Below are 27,117 nucleotides of genomic sequence, written 5' to 3' on the forward strand. Positions count from 1 at the left end.
CGGACATGCACTCCCTAACTCTGTAATTTCCTTCAGCCCATTCTCTCGGCCCTTTGGTGCTGTGATTCCCTCCTTAAGTCCTTCCCACCAGCCCAGCTTTTGGCCATCTGCCCTAATCTCTTCAAACACAGCTCAATTTTGTTAAACCCTGCTTCTGAAAGCAGTCACATTTCATTTCCTGCACATGGTCAGGAGATGCTTCGAGCCTAACACTGTCTAGTTCATGACCAGTTAATGAGTGCTGACCACAGTAAAATCGATCTCCTTCTTAATGTAAAGGACTCATCTGAACTAAATGTCAGAATTGTTTCTTGAGGCTAAAAGACAGAATAATAAACAACTTGGCTGGTTTCAATCTGCATCAGGGTTCAAAAGACTGCTCAACTGATTGGTTGCTTTAATCACATGACCGTGTTCATTTGAAGTGAGTGCAGACTTGATGTCAGTTCTGAATATGTTCATCTTTATGCTGGATGCACCATCTTATCCTGCTCCTTCTCAGTGCTGGATTCTACTGTTTCAGGTTGGCTTGACATTCTCTATGTTCAGGTTTGTGTAGTAAGACAGATAGCCTGGTTTGTGACTGTTCCACCCTGACTGCCTCTCTATTACACTAGCCCCTATTGAATTGCAGCACCTGGGTGGCCCTACTGGGACCCGGGTGCGATTAGTGGGGCAAAAGTGCACCTTTCAAATTGCAGGGAGATTGACCCATTAAGTCGCTAACATGGCAATTTAAGGGGGATCTCGCCCCCTGCAATGATGCGTCATGTACTCACAGGATGTACTGCCCGGATGTTCGGATGCTGGCTGCCCGGTGACACGCGCACGCAAGCGCTGACGTCACCAGAATAAGCGGGTCGGCCAAATTTCCTGTTCAAATCACCTGGGGACAGGACCTAGGTAAGTTTAACTGGGTTTCCTGACTACCTCTGAGGTAGGTCAGGGACCTGCTTGGATTCTGACGGAGTTGACTGGGTCAGACCTTTTCTAATTGCTGTATGACTGGGGCACTAACCAGGCAAATTGCCTGGTTAACCCTATTTTGCACAGCAGTTTGAAAGGGCCAAATGAGAAGACAAAATCCTTAGGATACTCTGTTCTCGTGACAGATCATCTCAGTGGATATCACTGTTGTCCCAACAGTTTCTGTTCATTGAGCGCTCAACTGATATATAAGCTGTTGGGTGTCCACTAGGCGATAAGAGGCTGTCAAATTGAACAAAAGGCTTCAAACCATTAATTCTGGGAAACACAATTGTAATCTAGGTATCAGGCAGCTCCTTCTGAGAGAACAGTCAATGACAATTAACCATATAACCATATAACCGTTTACAGCATGGAAACAGGCCATGTCGACCCTTCAAGTCCGTATTGTGCTTCCCAAAGAGAGGTATCATTCACAGAGAGTTAAGAAGGGGAGATCAATGCATCACCTGACTTGAATTAATATGGTCAGGGCTCCTGAGAATGTCCATTTTGGAAAGTTTGCAGGAGAGCCAGAAATGCAGAACAATAACGTGCTGGTGAAACTCAGCAGGTCACGCAACGTTGATAAGAAGCAAATCGGCAGCACTGTACCCCAGCATCTGCAGATTCATGTTGCCTTTTGCTTTCTATAGATTCTGCATGGCCAGCTGAGATTCTCCAGCACTTTTGTGTACTGCACTAGTTCCCAGCAGCTGCTGTATTTCTTGTTTAAGTGGCAGTAAGTACCGATTTCACCAAAAAATGGTGTCTTTTGCCATTATTTTTGGCATCAAAGTATTCCACGACTTGCAAACTTAATGGTGCATTCAGTGAAGCAGTTTATTAAACTGTTGCTTTGATATTGTGTATCCTCCCTGCTGCCATTTCAGGACCAGGGTAAAGTTCTCTTCTAAAGGGGGTGACTCACACTATTGATCCTTGTAAGCTAGAACCATCACAGTTGATCCATTGGTGAAGCATCTGCACCTTATTCTGCAACTTGTGTTGCCTTCTGGTGAAAGTTCAAGTTCAAGCAGACATTCTTCATTCCATCCACACTTCAAATTGTTGTTTTTTCAGACATAGATCACGGTAACAGGTAATTTCAGCCCACGACTGTTTATTATCTCTGTCCATGTTCATTCTGGTCTGCATCATCCTCTCAGTTCATCATGTTGTACGGTTGCTGTAGAAATGGACCAGAGGTCAATTCACAGAACCATGAGTGTCAGAGAGGATCACTAGAGTCCCCCTTCCCCCCCCCCATCGATGTGATCTAATGGGATCGTCTGAAGAGGGTGCATGGTTGGCTTAGATGGGGCGGCACGGTTGACATAGAGAGGAGGCACGGTTGAAGTTACAGTTAGTGCAATGCCTTTACAGCTCCAGTGATCTGGACTGGGGTTTGAATCCCATGCTGTCTGTGAGGAATTTGTACACCCCCCCCCATGTCTGTGTGGGTTTTCCCTGGGGGCTCTGGTCGAAACGTACCGGGGTGTAAATTAATTGGGTGGCAGGGACTCGTGGACCAAAATGGCCTGTTACCGTGCTGTATATTTAAATTTAAAATGTAAAAGATGAAAAATCATTGAGGACCCTTTCCACCCTGCACACAGCTTCTTTCAGCTGTTCCCATTGGGTAAGAAGCACAGCAGCTTCCCATGAGCAGTGAGAATAACCAAAGAGAAAGCATCTGCTCACATTAACCATCTGAGACACTCATATTAACAAAACAATATTTATTTATTTGTATTTATGTATGTTTGTCTGTATGAATATGTGTTATGTCTAGTTGTGGGTCTGCGTGTTTTGCACCGAGGACCGGAGAATGCTGTTTCGTCGGGTTGTACTAGTACAATCAGATGACAACAAATTTGTCTTTAAAGTTTTAATTTTCTTGTAAAATTTAAATTTAATTTTGAAAGGTGGAAGGAAACAGGAACATGCTGAGGAAACTCACACAGACACGGGGAGACTGTGCAAACACGGGATTCGAACCCCAGTGCCGATCACTGGCACTGTAACAGCATTGTGCTAAACTACTACATGAACCATGCTGCACTTTGACATGATCGTGCTTTGCCTCAATCCACAAGGGAGCTCCAACAACAGGATACCAACATGAATAATCAAAGTAGGCAAGATTGTCACAAGAATCCTCCTCAGTCACCTTCTCCCAGGGCCGAGGAGCTGTGGATTCTGCCCAGAGAAGTGACAGGCACGATCTTTACCATCTGTCAAATACAAGGAAAGTGTAGAGAGTGGCAATGAACAAAGTAAAAGGTCTTCCATGGTTACCTTTCACTTAACTTGGTTACCTTTTACTTCCCATGGATGTTGCGTGACCTGCTGAGTTTTTCTGACACTTTTGTGGTCTGCAGACCCGAACATCTACAGATGTTCTTATTTAACTCTATGACCTCATGACAGCCTCCACCTCCAGTAATCCAGAAAATTGTAGCAGATGCTTCTCATGCTTAGCTGCCTTAGACAATCATCTTCCATTATCGGCACAAAGCTGCTTTGACAATATTTTAAAAAAAGGTTATTTTGGCCAAGTGTTCCATTATCCATCTTCATCACTCATGTTAGGTTTACTTAATGATTCTCTGATGAAGCTCCTCTCAGATACAGCAATGAGCTCCCTGAACCCTTCTCCATTAACAATGGCGTGAAGCAAGGCTGCGTTCTCGCACCAACCCTCTTTTCAATCTTCTTCAGCATGATGCTGAACCAAGCCATGAAAGACCTCACAATGAAGACGCTGTTTACATCCGGTACCGCACGGATGGCAGTCTCTTCAATCTGAGGCGCCTGCAAGCTCACACCAAGACACAAGAGCAACTTGTCCGTGAACTACTCTTTGCAGACGATGCCGCTTTAGTTGCCCATTCAGAGCCAGCTCTTCAGCGCTTGACGTCCTGTTTTGCGGAAACTGCCAAAATGTTTGGCCTGGAAGTCAGCCTGAAGAAAACCGAGGTCCTCCATCAGCCAGCTCCCCACCATGACTACCAGCCCCCCTACATCTCCATCGGGCACACAAAACTCAAAACGGTCAACCAGTTTACCTATCTTGGCTGCACCATTTCATCAGATGTAAGGATCGACAACGAGATAGACAAAAGACTCGCCAAGGCAAATAGCGCCTTTGGAAGACTACACAAAAGAGTCTGGAAAAACAACCAACTGAAAAACCTCACAAAGATAAGCATATACAGAGCCGTTGTCATACCCACACTCCTGTTCGGCTCCGAATCATGGGTCCTCTACCGGCATCACCTACGGCTCCTAGAACGCTTCCACCAGCGTTGTCTCTGCTCCATCCTCAACATTCATTGGAGCGACTTCATCCCTAACATCGAAGTACTCGAGATGGCAGAGGCTGACAGCATCGAATCCACGCTGCTGAAGATCCAACTGCGCTGGGTAGGTCACGTCTCCAGAATGGAGGACCATCGCCTTCCCAAGATCGTGTTATATGGCGAGCTCTCCACTGGCCATCGTGTCAGAGGTGCACCAAAGAAGAAGTACAAGGATTGCTCAAAGAAATCTCTTGGTGCCTGCCACATTGACCACCGCCAGTGGGCTGATCTCGCCTCAAACCGTGCATCTTGGCACCTCACAGTTTGGGGGGCAGCAACCTCCTTTGAAGAAGACCGCAGAGCCCACCTCACTGACAAAAGACAAAGGAGGAAAAACCCAACACCCAACCCCAACCAACAAATTTTCCGCTGCAACCGTGTCTGCCTGTCCCGCCTCGGACTTGTCAGCCACAAACGAGCCTGCAGCTGACATGGACATTTACCCCCTCCATAAATCTTCGTCCGCGAAGCCAAGCCAAAGATATATATATTTTTTAAATATATATATATATATATATATACATATACATATATATATATTTTTGTCTTCATAAAGTTACTTGGTATGTTTGGACAGGGAAAGACACACATTACATTATTTTAAAGCAGATGCTGAGGCTCCGTCAAGTGGGAGCCTTCAAAGTCGTATCATTGACCAGTTGAAAGCTGTGAACAGATTGTTGAAGTGGAAGCCTGTTTGCTCAAAGAGACAGTTTGACTGCTACTTCACCACATTAAGCAGTTTGATTAATTGCTCTCCAATGAAACCTGGAACAATGACGTTTACTTGGAAAGTCATCTGATCCATCAGAGGACCATTTGCTTGTTGACTCATCCTTCTGAAGAAATAAAACTTCAAACAGAGCCAGCAGGTGATGTCATGTGATAGAGACATTTCAAGAAAGCATCTTTAATATTATGAACCAGACCATCTGAGGTCAGAAATGCAGTAACCTTCTGTGAGAAAAGAACTGCTACTGTATTTTCCTTGTCAAGGGAGGAATACAGAATCAAAGTGGCTACGGAGAAAATGGCCACTTCAACTGTCTTTCATTTCATCTAAAACCCTTGCCTGTGTTTGTGAAATCATTGTGGAAATCACAAGTTCCATAACCTTCATGCAAGAGAGAGGAAATGTGGAAAAATAATTTGTATGAAGAAACATTTCTCTGAAAGCAACTATGCAAGAATTCATGAGGTTTGAGAAGTTTGATGACTTAGCATCTCAATGACAAAATTACTTTAAACAACAGTTTAAAGATTCTGAGTGTCAACACAAAAGATTTCAAAATTTGAATAATCTCTTCAGAATTGTGCCTAAACTATAACTGGGATCTGCCCACCCACACACACTTGCTCATTGTGGGGTTAAGTTTAGAATTAAGTAAGAAATGTTATTAATAGTTATTAATAAACATTATTAAACATTATTGTTTTAAAGATACCATTGTCTTGGTGAATTTTCATTGCTGCTGGTCTCAGTCGTAACAGATGAAAGATGACTTGGTTCTAAACCAGTTCTCTTGGTTTTGAGGTCACAGGTGAGTCCTGGTTGATCTTGCCCATTGGACCCAGCGCATTAACAATCCCAGCCTCAATTGGGATCGAGTAAGGTTGTGTCATCACATCCTCTTTTTAATCTTTTTCAATTCATTACCTCACCTCGTTTCCAGCAAGCTCCTTACTGGTGTGGAACTGGTCTCCAGAAGGAGTGGGAACTGTTGTTCCTCGACTACATTTGTTCACACTCAGTTCCCTGCAAAAATTATAATCCTTTCATTCAATTCTTTTCTCTTGGTCGTATCTGTTCCCAAGATGAGGCCTTCCAGTCCTGATCATCTGAAATGTTCTCTTCCTTAAACATGGCTTCCCCTCTACCACCATCAACTCAGCCCTTACCCACACCTCTTCCATTTCCCGCTCATCTGTCCTGGCCCCCTCTGCCCCAAAATACAACAAAAATGGGATTCCCCTTGTCCTCACCTACCACCCCACCAGCCTCTGCAACCAACACATTATCCTCTGTAATTTCTGTCACCTACATCATGATCCCACCACTAGACACATCTTCCCCTCCTCTCCACCCCATCATCTTTAGAAACCACTTCCTCTGTGACTCTCTCATCCACTCATCCCTTCACATTAATCGCCCCCTTGGCATCTTACCCTGCGACCACTGGAAGTGCCACACCTGCACCTACACCTCCTTCCTCACCAATCTGCGGGGCCCTAAACTGTCCTTCCAAGTGAAGCAACACTTCATTTTTTCATCTGTGAGAATCGTTGTCTGCATCAGTGACAGGGATCTCCCAGTGGCCAACCATTTCAATGCTGTGCCTCACTCTTGCGCTGATGTATCTGTCCATGACCTCATGTACTGTCAAACCAAGACCACTTGTAAATTGGAGGAGCAACACCTAATATTCCATACGGGCACTTTCCAACCTGATGGCATTAACATCGACCACCATTTTCTGCTAGCCTACTCTATGTTCTCCCTCTCTTCTCTATCCTTCTATCTTTCCTCCCGCTCTTCACCCCCCTTCCCACTCCATTCACAGAGCCATAACCCCCTTCCCTTATTTGCTGGTGTGCCCTCCCTCCCTTATCCACTTTATGACCTCCTGATGGAACCATGCGCCTCCTGCTACTCCTACCCCCCCCCCCCCACCCTTAGGTTTGGGCTCCAGCCTTCATTGTGTTCATACCTTGATGAAGGGCTCAAGCCCAAAATGTTGGTTATGCATTTTTATCTTTGCTATATAAGGTGCACTGTTTAACCTGCTGAATTTTTCCAGCGTTGTGTTTTTACATCAGTGGTGGTGTCTACAGTCTTTCGTGTCAAACCATCGGTGATCTTTGCAGTCAATGTACGTATACAGGCAGACTTGGGGTTGAGCTTCTGGATTCCCCTACCACCATTCTTGGAATTTTGGAAGATGATATCCAGTTCATTGTCATCCACATCTCCTGCACTTTCAAATCCTTGGGATGTAGGGCCTGGCATTTAATTTGCTTTCAGTCCCATTAATTTCTTCAAAACTTAACTCCACCATTGCTAATTTCTATCATATTCTGATTCAGTCCATATCTATTCACGAAATTTTCCATGACGTCATTTGTCTTCCCTAAAAATTAATATTAAATATTCAAATTTAGACCTACAACACGAGCCAGGGCTGCCCCAAACGGTGGGAGCTCCTGGAGGAAACCCATGCAGTCATGGGGAGAATGCATAGACTCCTTACGACAGCACAGGGTTTGAACTCGAGATGTTGGTGCTGTGATAGCGCCGCGCTCACCACTTTACCAACCGTGCCACCCGACTGATTAAGCAAGCTCTGCCATTTCTTTCTTCCTAGCATCATTTCTCGGACGGAAAAGAGTGATTGAAAGTCCAGTGACGTGCTGCCAGGATCATCATTCTCTCCCAAAATCAATAAGTCAATGAGATTATCTTTGACTTCAGAGGAGAGGGCAGGTCCACATCCCTGTCCAGATTAATGGAACTGAAGAAAGAGTGGATAGCTTCAAGTCTTTGGGGGTAAATGTCTCATAAGGAGGGAAAAGACGAAGTATGAAAGTTGGCTAGCAAATACTATCAAAGAGGATACAAAAAGCTTATTCACGCATATATTAAATAAAAAGGTGAGAGTAGAGATAGGACCATTAGAAAATTACACTGAAGAAATAGTAATGGGAGAGAAGGAGATGGCAGAGGAACTAAATGTGCATTTTTCATCATCGTCACTGGAAGACATTAGCAGTGTGCCAGATGTCCCAAGGACATCAGGGAAGGGGAGTAAGTGCAGTTGTTATTTCAAGGTAGAAGGTGCTCAGAAAGTTGAATGGTCTTAGGGGTGGATAACTCTCTGGCACCTGATAGATTGTACACTTGGGTTCAGAAAGAAGTAGCAGTAGAGATTGTGGAGGCATTGAGGAACCATTAGATTCTGGCATGGGTTCTGGAACTGGAAAATCACAAACGTCACCCTACTATTCAAGAAGGGGAGGGAGGCTGCAGAAAGGAAATCGTAGGCTAGTTAACCTGAAGTCATTGGTTGGGAAAATGGTGGAGTCGATTCTCATGGAGAACTGGGAGGTACATGACAAGATGGGCCAAAGCCAGCATGGTTTTCTTCAGGGAAACTCTTGGTTGACAAATCTATTGGAATTCTTTGCAGAAATGACAAACAGGCTAGATAAAGGAGATGCAGTGGATGTTGTGTATTTGGATTTTCAGAAGGCCTTTGACAAGGTTCCGCACTTAAGATAAGAGCCCATTGTATAACAGGAAACGTATTAGTGTGGGGGGGAACATTGGCAGGAAGCAGAGTTAGAAGAAAGGGATCATATTCTGGTCAGCAGCTGGTTGCTAGTGGTGCTCCACAGCTGTTGGTGTTGGAGCCACTTTTTTTAATGTTGTATATTAATGATTTATATTATGAAATGAATGGCTTTTGGCCAAGTTTGCAGATGGTATAAAAGGTAGGTGGAGGGGCGGCTGCAGAAGGTTGTTTCTTATGTGGGAGAGTGCAGGACAAGATGGCACAACTTCAGGATTGAAGGGCGCCCGCTTAGAATAGAGACACAGAGGAATTTCTTTCACCCGAGGGTGGTATATCTGTGGCTGTTGTTGAGGCCACAGGCTGTTGTTGAGGCCAGGTTATTGTGTGCCGAGATTGATAGATTCTTGATTAGCCAGGGCACCTAAGGTTATGGGGAGAGGGCCTGGTCGTGTGTCTGAGTGGGAAAATGGATCAGCTCATGAATAAATGGTGGGGTAGATGTGATGGGCTGAATAATCTATTTCTGCTCCCATGTCTTATGGTTAATGACCTGACCTGGAACAAACACGTTGACTCAGCGGTCAGCAAAGCACGCTGGGAGACTAACTTCTGTAGGTGTACCCATCAAAAGCATCCTTGATGGATGTACCATTGTGTGGTGTGAAAGCTGCTCTGCTCAAGATTGGAAGGAGCGACAGAAGGTAGTGAGTGCAGCTCAACACACCACGCAAACTTCCCACCCCTCCTCCCTCCATGGACTCCATCTACATCTCCTGCTGCCTGGGAAAGGCTGCCAACATACTGAAAGACCTGTCATATGCCAGACACACTCTTTTTTTCCTTCTTCCCATTGGGGAGAAGGCTTAAGAGTGTGAAAGTGGCACAAACAGGTTTAAAGACCTTTTGTTTCCCCAAAGTTATCAGGCTCTTGAATGAACCCCATAACAGTGATCTCTCGCTGATCTTGTCTGGTGTTAATTGATCTTTCCATTGAAATCCTGTGCTCATTCCACAGCTGTATGAATATTGGAGGTAACCTATTAGTTTGCTTGCAGAAGAAAGCTTTTGATTGTACTTGATATAATTTTTCATGTTTAATTTTTGTACCCTTAAAGGCAAAAACCATTGTGTATTTGTGTCCTCAATGTTGACCATAGTTTATTTATTTCTTCATTTTAATATGGTTTCCCAATCTGCTGAAAACAAAATCTAAGGGACACATTTTCCATCATCAGCCCTCTTGATGCAGGGTTCCGCATGTACGTGTAGATACCAGTCATTTGGCCCAGAGTTCGAATAAAGTATTGGATTCAGTTTCAACTCCTCCAGCTGATGACGAAGTCTGTTTAAAGTACTAAAGCCTTTGGGTAACCACTGTATTACACTTTTGGTCTTCTTTCATTCTCATAATCCTAATTATTTACAATTTATACCACAAAGAGACAAAAGGCTTAGGGAGTCCAAGGTCAGTGTGCACAGAACAAATCTACTTTTTTTCTTTGTTAATCTTTTGACAGTTGGCTTTTTTAAAAAAAGTAAATCCTCACTGGTTTTGTCTCGAGAACAGGACAGAAAAACCAGGATTTAAATGTTGGAGAAACCCAGAATCCACCATTGGACATACATCTATTAGACAATGCATGCCTGTTGACAAGTTAAGCCCTGACTTTTGTACAAACCCAGTCAAGATCTGAGGATGCATTTGTATTATTCCATCGCTGTCACTCTGACGTCCAATCCAGCTGATGCTTTCTCTATTTTGCACATCAAAGGGTGGCATGGTTGGCGCAGCAGTTAGCGCAACGCCTTTATAGCCCCAGCGATTGGGACTGCACTGGGGTTCGAGTCCCGCGCTGTCTGTAAGGGGTTTGCACGTTCTCTACGTGTCTGCGTGGATTTCGTCCCACCATTCAAAACGTACTGGGGGTGTAGGTTAATAGGGTGTAAATTGGACAGCAGGGACTCGGGGCCAAAATGGCCTGTTGCCGTGCTGTATGTATGTCTAAAATTTAAAAGAGGGGAAGTCTCAAATGAACTCCCTCTGAAGGCTGCAGATACTGGGGTCTAAAGAAAATAATCATGATGTTGATTTATCAGTTGCTTTCAAACTGAATGAACTGAGGGAAATATATTGCGGTTGACTCATCACATCAGATATTTTAATAATAATTTAATTGTTTGTTGGAACAGGTTCAAGGGGCTGAATGGCCTCTTCCTGTTTCTCTAATTTCCTCCTCCTGTCAGGCCTGATCAGCAATTCTTATTCAATCTGTCAAAATAGAACGATGCCCATCTTTAAGAGAGGATTTGTGCGGGTGATGAGATTTCAGATTAGGGAGAAGGCATTTTGTTTTGTAATTAATATTGGCTCTGAGATGTCTGCTTGATTCTTGCACAGCAAATGTGAAAAAGACAGATAATGTCAGCCTGGACCCTCCACTTCATTAATTCCCTGATGGCGGAGGGGAATTGATGCATAGTTAAGGCATAATGACTTTCTCTGGAGATTCGCAGTATCCGCTGGACCTGCTCAATCCTCTGGAGAGATCTCCAGGGTTGGATGTAATCATCCATTGTCACCTGACACCATGTTGCATTCTCCTGAACAAATGTGAACAAGCATCGTTGCCTCATAGTAACTCTTGCTTTCCTGAATTAATCATAGCTCTGCAACTACTCAGGGAATAAATATCCTTCATATCTCTCTCTAAATTGAAACATGTTTAAACTCTGATATTCAGAAATGCCGATGGTTCAGCTGTAGCTCATTACTTGCAGATTCGCAGCCTCCCCTTCACTCACCAGAGCCCCAGTTTCCATATTTCTATTTCCCAAACATCCTGCCCACTGCCCACATTCCTTTCAAACTGATCGGGGTCTCGTTTCCCACATTTCCTTAAAACCCGTCTGATTTTATTTCCCGTGCTCCCTTGAAAGAAGCTGGTCCGGTAGAAAATGTAGTACTATCCTGTGCTCCATTTTTTAAAAAAAAATGAAACAAAATTGTTTTGCGATAGGAGTAATGTGGAATAGTTCATGGAATCTACTAATCCACTACCGCCAGAGTCACAAATTTGCCAGATTAACAGTGATTTATTGTGCATCATGTACTTTGTTGTTCGTCCTTCGAAGTCGAAGATGACCATGACTTCAAAATCAAATGGGAAATTGGTTGCTGTGGGTCCGGAAGTGACTGGTGAGGCCAATCCGGGCCCTGAAGGCTCACCCATATGTGGGACACAAGTGGGTGGGTGCTGTCGTGGCAGTGGATGCTGCTCGGAGCTTGCACACAGCATGCTTTCGTTGTGTCTCGGTAGTGTGCTTGACTTCAGCTACATGGGCTCCTGTGGTGATCTTGCTGCGCCAAGCTGGACGGTCGAGGGCAAGTGTCTCCCACGTGTTGATGTCGACACGAGGGAATCTTTGAGGCAGTCTTTGTAAAGTTTCTTCTGCCCCCCTCAACTGAGCGCTTGCCCTGACACAGTTCTCCGTATAGCAGCTGCTTAGGCAATCAGCTATTGGGCATTCTGACCAAATGTCCAGCCCATCTTGCTTAGGCTTTCAGCAGGAGGGTTAAAACGCTGCAGAGCCCAGCTCATTCCAGGATTTCTCTGTCGGGGACTTTGTCCTGCCACCTGATGTGGAGGAGTCTGTGGAGGCAGCTCAGGTGAAAGTAGTTGAGCTGTTTGGCGTGTCTGCTGTAGACAGTCCAGGTCTTGCTGGCGTAAAGGAGGGTGGTAAGGACCACTGCACAGTAGACCTTCAGCTTGGTGGTAAGGCAGAGTCCTCTCCGCTCCAAGACGTTCTCACGGAGTCTCCTAAAGGCAGCGGTGGTTTTGGCAATCTTGTTGACCTCAGTGTCTGTGTTCACTGCACGAGGGAGTATGTTGCCTAGGTAGGTGAAGTTGTCGACTGCATGGAGGATCTGGGCCTTCACTGTGATGCGTGGCTCCTGGTATGGCTTTCCTGGGCAGGCTGGTACATAACTTCGGTCTTTTTGGTACTGAAAGTGAGACTGAAGTTGTCGCAGGCCTGTGAGAAGCAGTCCATTTCATGCTGCACCTTCTGCTCTGTGCTGGCGTTGAGTACCAGGTAACCATGAGCTCACCAAGCAAATGGCTTTGCAACAATTGCTGCACAATAAAGAACCTTGCTACTGAAGTTGTGGAGGGCAAGGCCACCAGCCCCCGTCTTGACAACGTTTTACAGGAGCACATTTGAGAGTACCCTGTCTGGCTGCTTCGTTGGATGGTACGGTAGCTGCAAAGCATCACTGGAAGTCAATACAGAGGTTCACCAACACGGCCGAGAAGATCACTGGGGTCTCCCTTTCCTCTATTGATGACATTTCACCAGGAGGTTTGCTTAAATAGGAGTCAAAGAATTACGGAGGACCCTTCCCATCCAGAACACAGTATATTTGGTACAAAAGCATAAAAATCAGGACTGCCAGGCTGGGAAATAGCTTCTTTCCATAGGTTGTGAGATTGTTGAACAGTATCCTGTAATCGAGCGAATAGTTCCAAAATATTTGTGAAAATTTATATTATACTACCAGGATACCTGGTGTTGCCTGGGAAATTAAACACTCGGGCTTGGTGTTCTTCCTCAGTTTCCTGCTGCCTGCTTCTTGTCTGTCTGGAGGCCTGAGCACTGAGGCAGCCTGTTGTTGTTTCCGCTGCCTGCTCCTTGCATGTCTGGAAGCATCAACAATGAGTCGAGACTGATGATCCTCTGCTGTCTTCTGCTTTTTCCTTTGTCTAACTCTACAGGCTTGTGAAGAGCTTCTGCCAATGTTGCTTCACCTTTTTGAGCCCGTATTGAACTGGGTTTGGCCATTTGTTTTTATTCTAAATGTACATTGATGCACAGCTTGTTAACTAATTGAGGTGTCCCTGGTAAAAGTTCAATTTATTTTTAAACTTTTGAACTTCATATGACCGTAAAGATTAAATTCAATGTGGTCATGACATTCATTATCAAATGTTACCACAATTATAGTAAACTGTGATGCAAGTTAGTGCAAGCTGGTTTAAAAAAAACACTTTTGAACTTCATATGACCTTAAAGGTTACATTTATGTGGTCATGACATGCAACAGCAAATGTACCCCCTCCTGAACTTCTTTGGACATTTCTAGAGTGCTCCATATTGATTTGCATGGAGAACAGACATACAAATATTTATTAGATTATTATGTGCTGTGTATTATGTGTGCACTGTGGTCTGGAGAAACAATGTTAAGGGCTAGTTGTATTTATACAGTCAGATACTTGAATTTGAACACCTCACATAGTTGTGAAGAACTGATGGTTCTCAATAGGGAAGTATTAATACAAAGCTAGAAAACCATCACCTTGAAGGTAGTGGTGAACTGCATTGAATTTAACTTTTTTGAGTCAGGAGGACTATTTTGTTTCTACATGGGAAACATTTGTTGTTCACTAAGATGTGTTATAAGCCCAGAGGACCCCAAAACCCAGCAGCAATAGAAATTCACCAAGACAAAAGTTTCTTTTAATTATCTTTAAACATAAAAAAAGGATAAAACTTTAACTTATTACTATTAGCTTACTTAATCTAACAACCCCATCCTAATTCTAAGTACATGTGTATGTAATGTGTGTGTAAGTTCAGAAAAGTTATTTGATTCACAGTTCAATCTCACTTCTCACTCCTCCAAGTTCACTGGTATCAAGCAATTCTTATACTGTGCACAGAATTTAACATTTATGAATTTTACCAGGCTTTGGAGCTTGAAAAGTAAATGCTTACTGTTCAGGAAGGTTCTTGTCGGTTTTCAGAGAAAGAGATTTGTTGCTCATTGGACACCCTCAACTGATTCCTTCTGAACAGCCACTTCAGTGTCTTGCCGAAGAAACTTGTCCCATCAGGTTTTTCCAGATGATAACCTCTTTCTTTCAGGTCATCAAGTGAAACATTTTGCAGCCAGTCCTTTCATCTTGTATGGACCACAAAGGCTTTGATCAGGCTGAACTAAGAAATCACAACCCATCTTCAAAATGGGGTTTTTCCACAAGTTTGCCAGCTTGTCCTGTTCCAGTCCCAGCTGCTGCTGCTGAACTGTAGAACTGAATTCTCTCTCTCACTCAGAGAAAATCACATGACCCTCTTAGAACAGCCAACTGCATTCAGACAGACTGCGGCACCGGACCCAATCTTTCAAGTCTGTTCATCTGTTGCTTTCCAAAACAGTAATCCATTACTCCACAGAATGTCCAATTAACACCTACTTGTGAAGTCCTTATAGACATTCTTCAAAGTTTTTGCAAACGCACCTGGAGCCTGAATTGTCTGGCTGAAGCAGAGCTCCGGCATTTTAAATGAGATCTGTTTTGAACTGTTTGTATCTTTATGTGACCTAAACTAAAAAACCTGTCACAATTTATCTCCTTTAAAACATATCGATACATAATATAAAATATAACATAATCTGTCACAGATGGATGTTCAAGATAAAGTGATTGGAATCTTTGCCCTAGTCAGGTTGGGCTTGTTTTGATGCTACATCAGATAATTGCTGGTAGGAAGAGCATGATGTAAACCCAGCAACACCAAATGCGTTCAGTGACACACGCTGGTAGGGGTGAGCTTGGCACTTGAGCTAGGTGTTGCTGAACGTAAGGAATTATCCTGATTATGCATTTGCACCAACATCGCTGCCAGAGGAAGTGGTAGAATCAGGTGCAATAACTGCAATGCATGAAAGTGGTGGAGGAATTCAGTAGGCCACGCAGCATCCATAGGAAGCAAAGGATGGCACGGTTAGCGGAACGTCAACGACCTGGGTTCGCATCTGGAGCTGACTTTAAGGAGTTTGTGCGTTCCCCCTGCATCTGCATGGGTTTCCTCTGGAAGCTCTGCTTTCCCCTCACCTTTCAAAATGTACGGGAGTTGTAGGTTAATTAAGGTGTTTGGACAGCACGGGCTTGCGGGCTGGAAGGGCTTGTTACCGTGCTGCATGTTTAAATTTCAGATTCAGATCTCAGAAGAAGGGCCCAGACCTGAAATGTTGGTCACCCTTTACTTCCGAGAGATGCTGGGTGGCCTGCAGAGTTTCTCCAGCACTTCTGTGTATTGCACTCAACCTCAACATCTGCAGACATTCTTATTTAACACTGCTGCATTCGGAAAGGCATTTAAATAGGCAAGGTATAGAATAATAGGGTATTAGTATGAGCATATAGGATTAGTGTGGATGGGAAAAAAGGTCTGCATAGACATACATGATGGTGTAGCGGACCACTACAAAGAAACACACACGGTGTGGCAGGTTAAGTTCACTCACTTTATTAGGGCTGGAAAGGCTGCGTTTTTACTGTTCAAGTTCCCGCCACTTTTGCTGATTGACTGTGTCAGCCATATGAATAACAATAGCGGGCGGGAACATCCATGCATACGAATGACCTTCTTCCCCAGCCTGTTTCTGCTGACTTAGCTAGGCAGCTTGACCAACACCATTTTGGGGCTATTGGTCTGATGGTGCCCCAGCTTCTACCCCCGCCAGTTCATTGTCCTGGGAGTCGCTTTAGCGATCTCTTTCCTCGTCTGCTACTGCGCGATGTGCTGGGCCGATCTCCGCAATTGCAGGTCGCCACAATGGCCTCAATTGTCCATTTTAATGCTATATAACTTCATGAATCTATTGGTGAAGACGTTACTTCTCTGAAGTACGCGTGCAGAGTAAAAAGCTCAGAGGAATTAGAACCTTTCTATCCAAAATGAATAAGGAGAAGTTGTGGGGCCAAGCAGTATCCAGGGAGAGAAATGGTCAGTCAGCGCTTTGGGTCAGAACCCTTTTCTGAGACTGTTTCCAATGGGAGTCCCACCTGAAAGAGGTGTCCTTCATTTTGTTGAGATGCGCTCATGATATCTCCCAGTTTGGGGAAGGGGGAGGCATATGTCATGTCTCACTCAGTGCGTTGGCTTTAATGTGAACTCTAAGTCAGGACAAATGTAAGTGATTTGTTTTTTTTTAATTTTTATTTTTCACACTATGAACCATATTGACCAAAGCGATTTGTTGAAGCAGTTCCTTGCATTTACCAATGCTTGCTCTCCAGATGCAACCGGAAGATGTTTAAAAAAAAATTAAGCAATCGTGTCGCGTGGTGCACAAACTACAGTCAATCTTCTAAATACTGTTGGGAACAACCCCAGCAGAAAAAAAATCATAGAGGCATTCCAAAAATCTTATTCTGGAGAGTTTCTTCCAGGGCTGAGAGGGATACGTCCTTTATTGGCACAATGTGCAAGCGGCTTTGTGTGTAAACAATTTGTGAACCTGTGGACCTTGGTAGCATTTCAAGAATCATCCAGGGAGGATGACTTTCCCTGAGCTACTGAAAGTTCTCCATGGCAACCATTGTTTCAGGTGACCTCACTGGGAATGGGAGAATAGACATAGGAACAAGTGACCCACATTTCTGATGATGGCAAAGGTAATGGACACCCAGGAGATGAACCAGAGTACCTGGGATCCCCTGTGAGACAAACTGCCTTTCCTGGTCCATAGTTATCCTCTGGGATAGTTCCCCTCCAGGAGTTCCAGGAGGGAATATCTCTCTAAACATATTTGAGCAGCCCTTAATTCTCCAGCGACGGTTTAACTTTCCACTCAAAACCTCCCGTTTTCTTGGGCAGTCTGCATGTTTCCAGACTGCTGTAACTGCCTTGGATGTAGTGGGTGGAAGGACTGATGGGAATGTTTTAAGAACCGGTGGTGGTTTGATGGAATGAATCGGAATCAGAGGATGGTAGATCTGTGATTTGTTGCCGTGGGTGGTCATAGAGTCCAAGTGTCATGTTGGGAAGAGTATCAGGTTCAGTGGGTTCACAGAGACGAGCCTGGATGCAAGTGTTTCAATCACATGTAACTTTAATCAGCACAGGGGAGAACGTTTAATGGTACTCGATTACTATTTCACTTAAGCAACGATAGAGACATTCACCTTGGACCTAGTTTGGACTCCCACAATAGTGAACCTGTTCTCAACCTGGTCAGACATACTACAAACAGGGACTCTTACCTGGGGGTGCAACTCTCTGCAAGTATTGATTTATCGTATACTACAGCTCAGCTTCAGTGTAGTGCAGACCTGACCCGGGGACATTTCCAGCGATGTCCACAGTAGAGACCTGGAGTGGAGCAATGTCGCAGGCATGGACCACGAGGCAGAGAGAAAGAATGCGCTGTGTGACTGTAGATATTATATATAGTGCTAATCTGTGTTTCTAGCCAATAATGACCCTAGGTGATTTAAATTAGCCAATGACAAGGTGTGCATTCATTGGTAGGTGGAATCAAACCTTGATTGACAGGTGATGTAACTTCTGAATAAGTTTCAGACAGGGAGGATACGTGACCACCCGCAAGACACACATTCCAGACAGGCCGGGGGGGGCGGGGGCATGTTTCCTCCACACACAAGAGCAAGTCATGAAGAGTATTTAAGGCAGGTTCTTAATTAGCCAGAGCATCAAAGATTATGGGGAAAAGGCTCGGGATTTCCTTCTGTGCGGAATAAGACACCACCATCAAGAAAATGGTATAGCTTCAAAATCAGGACTGCCAGGCTGGGAAATAGCTTCTCCTGCAGTCTGTGAAATGGATGAAATACATCCTGTAATCATCTCAAAACATTTTTTTTTAGATTATATCTTCATTGATATATGTGATTATTATGTACTATGTATTGTGAGTGCACTGTGCGAAGCGAAGCCAAAGAAAGATATATATAGACACATGATAGTAAACTTGAACATAATATGGGACATGGTCTCGTGCACCCAACAGTTCTTGTTGGCCAGCCTGTTGCACTCTGTTCTTTGCTTGACCCTTGAAGAAAGGGTCAGGACATAAATGTTGGTAATATATCTTTACCTCCCTATGGACCCTGCAAAACTGGCTGAGTTCCTCCAGCATTTCTGTGTTTTTACCCATTGCTTCCCCTAACAGCTTGGGGCCTTTGCAGTCAGTCACTATTAGTGGCTAATGAGAGCTGATTTCCTGTGGCAGGTGCTGAGGCCAACATCAGAGAGTGTTCAATGTTGAATTGATGTCTGTGGAACCAGCTCTGAATATGTGCTGGGGAGAAGTGGAGGAAATCTCTCTAAGGCTACTGCTGTTCATCTGATTGGGAGGCTTGAATGCCTCGGAAGTAAACTGCTGGCCAGCACAATAGGAATTAGCTAGTCACCCTCTTACATCCGTTACTCCCCTCATTTAAAACATGGTTGGAACATGGTATCTCTGCATTAAACTCTTTACCTGACAGCAATTCATTGCTCTCAGAAAGCTTTGGATGTCCATGGTCCTTTGGAGAATTATTGTACACATGGCAGATCGGAGGCTAGAAATCCTTGAAGGCAACTGAAGAATCAAGTGGTGCTGTGCTATTGAAAATCAGTTTTGCCCAGAGTACAACAAATTTGAGTCTATTTATGTTTTAGAGTCCAGCTAAAATTTGGCCCCTGTGTTTTTGACAGGATTTGCGCTTGCCCTGGTATAGAGTTCATGCTAAGGACATCAACAGTAATGCAGCAAACATTTTCAGTCTCATTAAACAGATTAGTGATTAATGCTACAGAAGAATCTAATTTTATCAACCCCCCCCCCCTCTATTGACAGCGCCAACATTCTTTATCCAGCAATCTCCTGTGATCTCAATTACTTCATTAGATGTTACATGTTAGTCCAGTGGTTCAAAGCAACAAAACCCAGTCCCGTTCCCATGTGCAGGGAACATTTACAAGGATGTTGCTGGGTCTTGGCGAACTGAGTTACAAGGAAAGGTTAAACATTCCTGGAATGCAAGGGCTAGCATTTAGTGGCTCTTCGACTGTATTCATTGGAGTATAGAAGAATGAGAGGGGATCTCGTAGAAACATTTCGAACGCTGAAGGGATTGGACAGAGTAGATGTGAATAAGATGTTTCCCTTGGTGGGTGAATCCAGGACAAGAGGGCACAATCTTAGGATGAGAAACTACCCATTTAAAACAGAGTTGAGGAGAATTTTTTTTTAGCCAGAGGGTTGAGGATTTGTGGAATTTGTACCACATACAGCTGTGGAGGACTGATCTTTGGGGGAGTTTAAGGAAGAGATTGCTAGGTATCTAATGTCAGGGCATCTAAGGATATGGGGAAAAGGCCAGAAACTGGAACTGGATGTGAGAGTGGTTGAGCTCAGGGTGGAGTTCCAGAGTGGACTTGATGGGCCAAATGGCCTACATCTATCACTTTATCTTGTGAATTCTACTCCCTGAGGAGTGTAGAAGAATGAGGGGAGATTTGATAGAGGTGTTCAAAATTATAAGGGGTACAGACAGAGTAAATGCTAGCAGACATTTTCCACAGTGGTTAGGTGAGATGAGAACTAGGGCTAAGGTTGGAAGGTGGGATGTTTAAAGGAAACATTAGGGGGAACTTCACACAGAGATTAGTGAGAGTGTGGAATGAGCTGTCAGCTGAAGTAGTGATATGGGCTTGATTTTGACATTTAAGGAAAGAATGTACAGGTGCATGGATGGGAGGGGGGTGGTATGGAGAGTTATAGACCGCGTGCAGGTCAATGGTTGATGAGAGAACAATTATTCAGCACAACACAAAGTACCTGTTCGGTGTCGCATTGTCCTTTGGTTCCAACTCTATCTCTGACTTTGCATTTCTTTTCCTTTTCGCAGATTGAATCTTCACACAGCGAGGTGCCTTGGCACCCAGGCTGAAGATCTTCATGAAGGACTGACGTCGAGCATTCCCACCCCCCCCCACCGCTGGGCAGAGTTGCGGACCATGGAGCTGAAGGTGTGGGTGGATGGGGTCCAGCGAGTGGTCTGTGGGGTCAGCGAGAAGACCACATGCCAGGAGGTGGTCATTGCTCTGGCTCAGGCTATGGGTAAGGAGTTGGCCTTTCTGGTGATGAGAGAGATTTCTGAAAGCAGCAAATGAGATCCTGAAGGCCAAACCTATCGGATCACCCTCATTGGACAAGGGGGGAAGACATGTGGGGTGGGAGGTGTAGCAGGTATACCTCAGAAAGCATCCAGTGGATTTTATTCCCGTGGCATCTTAAAGGTAGTTTGGTAGAGTTGACCCAGCTCACAGAAATAAAAGTAGAAAATGCAAGAAAAACTCATCAGCTCAGGCAGTATCTACGGTTAAAAAAGTAGGTTGAAGAGGGTTCCCACGAAGGAGATTCTCAATGAAGTTACTTCTCTTTCCACAGGTTCTGCCTAACCCGCTGAGTGTTTCCCGCATTTTATTTCAGAATTCCAGCATCTGCAGTTTCTTTTTTGAATATGACCCTGGTCAGAGTTTGAGGCTCCAGTGATGGGGAAGGAATTTTATTGGAGAATTCTGACAGGTGATGAGAGTCGATCAACTGTTATAACGAGTGTTCAGAGTTTAAATACTTCCCCACTGTTGCTTCTGGTGGTTTTGATCAAGCAACCTAACCCTCTGTATTTGACCATCTCCCCGAACCTGGGCAACTGCTTTCTTCTCCGTCAGCACTGGGAGGTTTGAGTGACTCTAGAACCTTCCTATCACCAGCCTAATAATTGCCACCACTGTCACCGTGTGCCAAGGGATTGGATACAGTGAACAAAAGCAGTCCCCATCTCCTAAGACACTGAAATAAGGCCAACCGCATATTGCATGCTGTCTCTGTGGCCCGGAATGGACGGTAATTAAATTCGAGCCCAACTGGGTAACACGGAGGCAGAGGAGCTTGCGCTGCTGCCTCAGTCTCTGAGGACCTGGATGCACCTTGGCCTGCAATGCTGCCTGCATGTCCTTAGAAATTCAACAGCAGGGAGAGGGAGTGGAGAGGAAGTGCAAGAGGCCCAAGTGGAAGGGTTAGGGTGGTGGAATATGGGTGGAGTTTGATTTCCAAGGAATGCAGGATGGATAAGGTTTGGGTGCTTTGGGATGGGATGGTGTGTGTGTGTGTGATGACTTTAGGCACAGGGAAAGTCCCAGAATATCACAACCCTCTTTTATTCCCCTGATCAGTACCATTAACCTGGTACCAATTTCCTCCCAACAACATACAGATTGGTAGGTTAATTAGTCACTGTAAATGATGCATTAGTGATGATTAATGCTACAAGGAGTTAATGGACATGTTTGTGCGCTTGAACAGATTTTAGGGAGGGGGAGTGTGCTTCAGGTGATTGCTACTATTTCTCTGGTCTCATGTACTCAAATTGAGGCCTCCCACAAATTGGAGTAACAACATCTTTTATTCCATCCCGGCAATCTCCAACCAGATGGCATCACTATCGACTTCTCCATTGTTCGTTCACCTCCTCCCTCGAGTGTCTCTCTTTCCTTCATCCTTCTGTCTTCCTTCTTCCAGTCCCCTATCTTTCCCTTCTTTCTCAGCCCTCTACCATCTCCCCATCACTTCTCAGCTTCTTTCTCTGGTACTCCCACTTGGACCTACCTGTTAACCTGTGCTCCTGCCCCTTCCCCTTCCTCCCTCCTCTCCTCCTCTCCCCCTATCTTTTTGTTTAGGTGTCCACAATGAAGGGCTCAGGCCCCAAATGTTGGCAGCCTATGGATTGCATGCGACCAGTATGCTTGTTTTTGTAAAATTTTTAAATGATTTTAAAAATAATTAATTTTAAATTTAAATTTTACATTTTAATGTTTACATTTTAAAATTAATTTAAATTTTTTTTAATTTAGATATGCAGCAGGCCATTTTGGCCCACAAGTTCATGCTGCCCAATTTACACCCAATTAACCTATACCTCAGGAAAGTTTCGAATGGTGGGAGGAAACTGGAGCCCCAGGGGAAAGCCCACGCAGACATGGGGAGAACGTACAAACCCCTTACAGACAGCGCAGGATTCAAACCCAGGTCCCGATCGCTGGCGCAGTAAAGTTAATGTTTGTGCATTGCCCTCCACCCCAGCACCTGCAGATTTGCTTGTTTGACTTCAGTCGATTTTTCAGGTTGAGCCGCTGTAACAGGACTGAGAATGGAGAGGGAATATAACCAGTGGGGAGACAGGGACAGGAGGTGACAGATGGGCAAAGGAAGGGGTGAAGGATGATGGAGAGATTGAGCCAAGTTGGGGGGAGAAGGGAGAAGGAGGAGACAACTGCCAGATCACTCTCGTGTCCCCAATTGGTTCCTCTGGTGGTTTCAGTCAAAATGATCCTTGGAGCCTCAAGCATCCTTAACGTGTCTCTGCTCCCTTGCAGGGATAGGATGGTACAGCAGTAAAATGTTGGAGGGAATTGGAGCAACACTGCCAGTTCCATGGAGCAGTGACTGGGCAAGGTGGCTTGTGCACCCTCTACTGGACCAAACACTCACTGCAGCTCACACAAGCCCTAAGAGTAAATGAGAGTTTAGTAACCTTTGAGGTTGCTCTAATCACTAAAGGCGAGGATCATTGTCAGCCAAGAGAATATTTAGTGCGCTCACATGGCATTCCATTGACAATCACGTTAATGCAAGTAGTGAGGCACTTATTTCAAATGGGTATTTTCATTTGCTAGTTTAATTCTGAAAGGACACTCTAACAGCTGCCTGTACTTGTGTGTCTTCTACTTTTGCCATAGGGTATTCTGTAAATTCATAAAGAAAATGTTCATTCATAGCAATCAGATCAATTTGGTCGCTCCTCAAAGTCTACCTCTTAAGAAAGATCTTCATTGAAGATAACAGAAGAAAGTTCGAATTGACAAATCATATCCTTGTTTTAAGCTGTTCAAATACAATAAATTGTCCTTGTTCATAACAATCTTCGATACACTTGATCCCTTTCTGGTGCCAAGTGTCCAGGATTTTATTTCCTCATGTCATTGGTATTAACTCATTTTGATACAAGGGTGTTTTTGAAGATAACCCCACTTTTAGACATTTATTAATTTATTTGTGGCCATATCCAAATTCTGTGTTTTAGAATGGGGTTATCTGTCTTTCCACACAATAATATTCTATTTGTAAATGAGATCTTCTGCTATCTTCTCACCCGCCACGTGTAGACCAATCAGGAATATTCCCTCCCTCAAAAAATGATGCTATAAATTTTGATTGGTAGCCAAATAATATATAATTTTTAAAAATTGGTTAATCGTAGTCCACGCAATGAATAATCCCCAGTAAGTTTTCCATGGAGACTCTTGGCATCTTAGAATTTAATATAAATTGCTTGTTAAGTGCTTTAAAAAAACTTGTTGGTATAAGAATGGACTAGGATTGAAAGAAATATTCGAATCTTGGCATCACTTCCATCGTAATACAACTGATCCTGCCCCATCAAAGTCATGGGCAGGTTCCTCCTTCTACATAAATTATAGACGTGGATTTTCCATTGGAGCCAGAACTGTATTTATTGAGGAATCTTATGGTTATTGCCACAAAACTATCAAATCCATTTTCTGAGGAATGCACTAGCAGAAGTCTGGAGCTGGTACATGGAAATCTGACTCCCCCCCCCCCCCACACACACACACACTTACTACTCGCTGGACTATGGAAATACAAAGTTGTGCCCTCCTGGAAAAGATAACTTCTAAGCTTAGATAGAAATAGGACGTGTTTGTTAAATATGGCACCTTTATTTGAATCATACTGGCTTAAGGATATACAGAACAAATCCAATTATCTGAAATATGGTGGATAAACAGTTTTTTTGGGTCATTTTTTGAAAGCAGCCCAGTGGGAACAGCAAATCACTTGTAACAGTGTTTAAACAACAACAAGCACAAGGAAAGGCTTTTTAAGCATTAAAATAATGTTTAATTCTCACCTAAAAAATGCTGATCACTGAGACCTCCCCGTTCCTGCTGGGAGCCCCGAGGTCCCTGCTCCTGCCGGGAGCCCAAGGTCCTGCTCCTCCCCAGGAGGCCGCTCTCCTTGATGAGCTCATGACAAGGGATTTTTCCGACTGCTTGCGGCTGGGAGACAGCGACACAGAGTTTGAGAGGGAGAGTTGGAGAGAAAAGTCAACAGGGGAAGGTAAAGAAGAAATAGAAAGGGAGGGGGAGGGGGTGTTACCTGGAATGAGGACAATCGTTCTAATTTCATGTCGAGTGAATTTTTTTCCCAACTTTGAAGTCAGTTTGGCTCCAAAAATATTTCAGATAATTGAGGATTTCTGATTTGTTTCAGATATCCTCATTTATCTGAAATTAAACTTTTTTTTGGATAAATGAGGATTTTGGAGAATCCAATTTTGGATTATTGGAGTTGGACTGTAATGAACTTCCCCGAAAAGGTTTAAATAATATAGTTAGGTTAATAGGGTTGAATTCGTGAAGTTCAAGATATGGACACCCCTCCTGTTTTGGACAATTGTTTTTTCATATTGTTATCAGTGGGAGTGGGGGGGGGGTGAGATTTGGGCAATCATATGAGACTCTGTAATTTCAAAATAGGATTTATATGATGTATGTAATAATGTTCCATGCGAGTCTTGGAAAAATTAAATTAAATATTCAAAAAAAATTTGTACTGTGTAAAAAAAAAGTTCATGAAAAGGGCCACAGATTAGCAAAGTGCTAATGCAGCATCAGAGACTTGGGTTCAAATCTGATGCTGACTGTGAAGAGCTCTCCTTGGGTCTGCCTGGGTTTCCTCCCACATTAATTGGTTGCAAGGATGTATTTGGGTGGTGCGGGCTCATTGGCCAGAAGGGTTACCATGCTGTAACGCTAAATTTTTAAAAATTTGTATTAGTAACGTAGCAGTTAGCGCAATTACGCTACAGCGCCAATGTTTGAATCCGGCGTTGTCTGTAAGGAGCTTGTGCATGGCTGCAAGGGTTTCCTCCAGGTGCTCCCGCCTTTCAGTACGAGGGTTCTGGTCCATTGGGTGTAATTGGGCAGCATGGGTTTGTGGGCTGAAAAGATTTTTTATGAGTTAAATTAAATCAAAATCAAATTAATAGTTGGAATAACATTTTGCTTGCTCAGCACCAGGAAAATCCCAAATATGCAAGAAAGTGGAGGTTCACTGTAAATGCAACAGTACTTGTCTCCTCTGGGCTTTTGACGAGACCTACCCTTGGGAGGGACATCACTCTGTGCTCTGGTAGCAATGGTTTTCCACTCTAATTACAGGTCGCACAGGACGCTACATACTGAAGGAGAAGTGGAAGGATGTGGAAAGGCATTTGACACCAGACGAGAAACTCTTGCCTTCCCTCAGTAAGTGGGGCCAGCAGGCGAAGGACGTACAGCTGATTCTGAACCGCACCGGGCCCTCACTCGGCCTGATGCCTGCTCCAGAGAAGGTGCAAGGGCCTGACAGGAGAACCTGCCACCAGACTCTCCCTCCGCTGGCAAAGCTCCAGGTTAGGAGTGATGGAGGAGGCCATTTGAAAGAAGCCAGGAGGAAGTCGCTGAACTTTGCCGAAGGGGCTCGGGAGTGGCTGGAGTCCTTCGGGAAGAGCAAGGAGGCCAAGGCCAAGGTCAAAGGGGGTTCGGGCATTGCTCATTGCCCGGGAGAGGACCTGAATCAGCTGCTATGCCTTCAACAGGAGAAGCTGCGGAGTCTGCAAGCTGGGCTGGAGTCGGTGGAGGTGGAAATCAGATGCCTGGTAGAGGACAGGAAATCCGAGGCCAGTGAAGAAGTCGGCCAACTTCAGGATCTGGTCAGCCAGCGGAGTGCCAAGGCAGAGGAAGTGGAATTCTGGGAGAACGAGCTCAAAGCTGAGCAGCTCCACGGAGAGGAGCTGAGGGGACAGCTGGAAGGCGTGAGCAAAAAGCTGGCAGAGTGTGAGGAGAAATTGAGGGAGCAACTGTTGGAGGTGCAAGTCCTGGAGGCTGGCACCCTGGCTGCCCAGTTCCAGAAGGAATGGCAGCAGGTCCAACCCTGTACCTGGCATAGAGACCAAGTTCAGAAACTGAAAGAGGAGATAAATGCGAAATTGCAGGAAGCCAATGAACAGGTGGAGGACATGAGACTGGTGGAGGCAGCCATTGGGAAGGCAGAAGATGAAATTCAGGTCAGTCTGTGGAAGGCTGTGGGGCACTAGCTCTGACCTCTTGGTGTTTGTGTCGCACACACGAGGGATTAATGTGGCAGGGATTTCTTCTGGTCAGACTTTTCAGTTTGGCTTTGTGTTTAGGGCGTATTCTCTCTGTAACTCAGCACACAGTGCATGCTAAAGGTATTAAATTTTTAAAAGTTTATTACACTGATTCCAGACATTTAAATCCATGCCAGCCAATTAACCTACAACCCGTGTGTTTTGGAGGGTGGGAGGACACTGGAGCACCCAGGGAAAACACTTACAGACACCTGAGAGAATGTATAAACTCATTACAGATAACGCTGATTTTAACCTGGGCCGCTGGCACTGTACTAACGTTGCGGTAATCAATGCAGTCACAGTGCTACCCAAATGCATACCTTCATCTCTTAAAGACATATGCACTTCACTCATAGATATCCCAAATCCTCATTACCCAAGAGGAAGTGAATTCCTACAGATAATAAATGTGGATATGTC

At 44.4% G+C, this 27,117-nt stretch overlaps 1 protein-coding gene across 4 annotated transcripts in view; it reads left to right on the forward strand.

Moving 5' to 3' along the window:
• LOC138764971 (ras association domain-containing protein 8-like) overlaps positions 1–27,117 on the forward strand; it is a 51,993-nt gene that overhangs the window by 10,831 nt on the left and 14,045 nt on the right. For 3 of the 4 annotated variants that reach the window (XM_069941496.1, XM_069941497.1, XM_069941498.1), the window contains exons 1-3: positions 7,814–7,875; positions 20,326–20,537; positions 25,724–26,610. In XM_069941496.1, the coding sequence (XP_069797597.1) occupies positions 7,835–7,875; positions 20,326–20,537; positions 25,724–26,610 (1,140 nt within the window). In that variant the 5' untranslated portion in view covers positions 7,814–7,834. Of the gene's footprint in view, positions 1–7,813; positions 7,876–20,325; positions 20,538–25,723; positions 26,611–27,117 lie in introns of those variants that run through there. The other variant, XM_069941499.1, reaches the window with a different exon arrangement.

Source organism: Narcine bancroftii, chromosome 5 (assembly GCF_036971445.1).
Source record: "Narcine bancroftii isolate sNarBan1 chromosome 5, sNarBan1.hap1, whole genome shotgun sequence".
In the NCBI taxonomy this organism is placed as follows: Eukaryota; Metazoa; Chordata; class Chondrichthyes; order Torpediniformes; family Narcinidae; genus Narcine; species Narcine bancroftii.